The sequence below is a fragment of the Rhinopithecus bieti genome, unplaced genomic scaffold (assembly GCF_001698545.2).
Source record: "Rhinopithecus bieti isolate Rb0 unplaced genomic scaffold, ASM169854v2 scaffold_14454, whole genome shotgun sequence".
Taxonomy (NCBI): Eukaryota; Metazoa; Chordata; class Mammalia; order Primates; family Cercopithecidae; genus Rhinopithecus; species Rhinopithecus bieti.
In genome coordinates this window covers 1666529-1669931 of record NW_016808228.1, presented here as the reverse complement: position 1 = coordinate 1669931, position 3403 = coordinate 1666529, and the positions used below count along the sequence as shown (strand labels likewise).

General features: G+C 42.3%; 1 protein-coding gene across 2 annotated transcripts in view; it reads right to left on the bottom strand.

Moving 5' to 3' along the window:
* The window catches only part of TMOD2 (tropomodulin 2), a 64606-nt gene that overhangs the window by 44415 nt on the left and 16788 nt on the right, over positions 1-3403 (bottom strand). The window contains exons 2-3 of one of the 2 annotated variants that reach the window (XM_017886158.1): positions 1860-2054; positions 66-222 (exon numbers count right to left, since the gene is read on the bottom strand). In XM_017886158.1, coding sequence (XP_017741647.1) covers positions 66-222; positions 1860-1985 — 283 coding nt within the window. In that variant the 5' untranslated portion in view covers positions 1986-2054. Of the gene's footprint in view, positions 1-65; positions 223-1859; positions 2058-3403 lie in introns of both variants that reach the window. The other variant, XM_017886159.1, reaches the window with a different exon arrangement.

Here is a 3403-nt window from a genome sequence, read left to right as displayed (position 1 = left end):
CCCCCCCCCCCCCCGCAAAAAAAAAAGAGTGCCTCGTTCCAAGATGCTCTGCCTGTGGTCCTTACCTTTCTTTTCTCCAGTGAAGGGCACAAAGTCCTCTCTGTCTTTCTGTTCCAAAGCCTCCTTCTCCAGGTACATGAGGAGGTGCTCGCGGTCAAAGGGGCCGGTGGCTGCCTTCTGTGTCTGGTCTTTCTGTCGAAATCCAGCCGGTAGCATGGCACTCTGACAAGACAGAGGTGTGAGCAGGAAGGAAGATGTCTGCCGGCCTGTACTTTGCTACTTCCTCTTCCACCCCGATTCACTATGTGCTGGGGAAGCAGGAAGGATACCTAGGCAGAATGTGCATGTGAGCTGAGGGCTGGGGGCTCTGGGACATCTCTGAGGCCTTACTTGTTCTAATGTTCTGGGCTGACAGCGGGCTCCCAATGAGCTCAAGCAGCGCAGAGATGGCTAGAGCAGTCTCTGAGTCTTCTGAAGCTGCCTCCTAGAACACGGAGGCAAAAGACCTCTTTCCTTGTAGATCACGCTTAGGTTTGGCTAGGGCTGCACCCAAGGAGCTCCCAGGCAGAAACATGAGACTCTAACAAGGAGCCAACATGGGGAACCCCTCTCCTGCAGAAGCAGCCAAGCTGATAAGTAACTATTACAATGATATTAATGCCTGCTTGATAAAACTTTGCGATTCCTTCCTTAAGTCAAAAAAAAAAAAAAAAAAAAAACAACAGAATACCTGTATTTTAAAAGTAAACACCATATCCAAAGTATCTGATGTATCGGAATACCATATACATAATTTTGTTTTAGTTACATTTTTATTTATAGTAAAATCACTATTTTGGATGCCTCCAATTCTAAGTTTAAGATCATACCAGCAGGTATGAAGAAAGTGCTTGCTAAACAAACAATACAACAAGAGACTGAGCTTTTCAAGAATTCATAAAAACATTGGAAACTCCATTGAACTTGATATCATGATTATAGTCAGTCTAATCTATTCATTGTTATAAGTTCATCAAAGAGTTCACATTATTTGTGCATTTGAAAGAAATTAGATATTTTTTGAAAATCTGCATTTGGGGTCAGCTGTGGTGGCTTATGCCTGTAATCAAGCACTTTGGGAGGCTGAGGTGGGGGGATTACCTCAGGTCAGGAATTCGAGACCAACATGGTCAACATGGCGAAACCCTATTTCTACTAAAAATACAAAAATTAGCCAGGCATGGTGACATGTACCTGTAATCCCAGCTACTTGGGAGGCTGAGGCAGGAGAATTGCTTGAACCTGGGAGGCAGAGTTTGCAGTGAGCCGAGATCATGCCACTGCACTCCAGCCTGGGTGACAGAGTGAGACTCTGTCTCAAAAAAAAAAAAAAAAAAAAAATCCGCATTTGGGGTTTAAAACCTGGTTTAAACACCATCTCTGACACTTACCAGTGTTGAATCTTATATAAATTACCTCTCCATGTCCATCTCCTCATTTATGAAATGGGGATAATATAGTTTACCTCAAGGGCTTCTGTGCCCAGAGAAATGTATGACTCAGAAAAAACTCAGTAAGATTTGCTCTCTTTTCCTCTTTCCTTCTTTTTACCCTGTCAGACTAGTCCTTTCTCAACCAATGGAAAATATTTCCCCCCATTTACATTAGGCTGTTTTTTGAGAAATACATTTGCTGTATCACACTGTAGTGGCTATGAGGTTCTCTATGAATTTGTAAACACAGGTGACCCAGAACCAATCAGAGGAAGAAAAGAAAATGTGCATTCAGAGCTAAGGGCTTTCTACCATTGTTTAAGGACCAAGCCATGCCATTTATCCATACTATCATCAACCACTCTGCTTCAGTTCCATGTCACTAACCTCGGGATCTAGGTCATCCAGAACATTTTCCAACTGTTTCAGTTCCTCTTCTGAGAGTTTGCCAAGAAGCTCATCTTCATCAATGTTCTTGTATTTCTCCAGCTCTTTTTGAAAGGGGAGTGCCATGGCTTCTTATATGCCTTTCTCATGGGCCGCACACATTTAAATGCTCCAGTTTCCTGAGACTTCAGAATACTGCTAATAAAAAAGAAACACAATAAAAAAGAATCTCCATTTTGTAAATAAGACTTATTAACAGGAGACAGAACTATGCCTCCAATGGAGCCTATTGTATTGAATGAATAATTCAACAAAAAGGTAGTATTTCCTTCATTTGCAGAACAACCTGACAGCTTACAAAGTGTTTTCACATATTTCACTTATCTTGATCTTTACAACAATCCTGTGAGGAAGCCCAAGCCGGTATTATCGTTCCCATTTTATAGATGACAATTCTGAGGTGAAGGTGGCCTAGTGCTTTGCTTGAGGTCACAGAGCTGGGATGGGTGGGCCCCGCCTTCTGATTCCCAGCGTAGTGGGTGCTTTTCCATTATACTACTCTGCCTTTCCTGGCTCTCCACAGAAAAACGGGAGAACAATGCACTAATTGTAAGGCAGTTGTAAGAAGCATACTTGTGTCTTTTCAGGGAGAGAGTGATGTGAAGAATACAAAATGGGATTCATTCAGGAACGAGAGTTTGGAACATCTATGTGAGAAAGCATTGTCCAGTAACTCCCCTGCAATTAAACTAAGTGCGATTCTAAAATCCTGGCCACATGAGCACTCTCTCTATTTTTCTCCTGGCTTTGTCTTCCATTCTATTTCTAGTCTCATTTCCTTTTCGTTCTACCTATTCATTCTTTATACCCCTAGACTGTTCTTCTCTCAACCCTTATTTTTTATATTACCTCACTTCTAAATTTTCACCCCAAATGCAATTTTTACTCAATCCCTTCCTCCTTGTAGAGGATTCTACAGATCTTCCTTAGATAATATTCAAGAAACAGTAATGTACTTCACTGACTGTGTTTCTCCTTAGGAGGTATTACCACCAATCACATCTTTCAGCCCAATAAATATTTGTTATATACCTACTATTTGCCAGGCATAGTTCTAGAAAACAGAAATATAAAGATAAACAAGATATGCCCCCTTTCCCCAAGAAGATCACAGTTTAGTGAGACAGGCACACAAATAGCAATAATGGCATAAGTATTAGATGTAATGTATAAAGTAGGTTTAAAAACACATGAGGAGGCCGGGCACGGTGGCTCACACCTGTAATCCCAGCACTTTGGGAGGCTGAGGCAGGTGGATCACCTGAAGTCAGGAGTTTGAGACCAGCCTGACCAACATGGTGAAACCCTGTCTCTACTAAAAATACAAAAATTAGCTGGGTGTGGTGGCATGTGCCTGTAGTCCCAAATACTTGGGAGGCTGAGGCAGGAGAATTGCTTGAACCCAGGAGGCAGAGGCTGCAGTGCTGAGGTGGTGTCACTGCACTCCAGCCTGGGTGACAGAGTGAGATTCTGTCTCAAAAAAA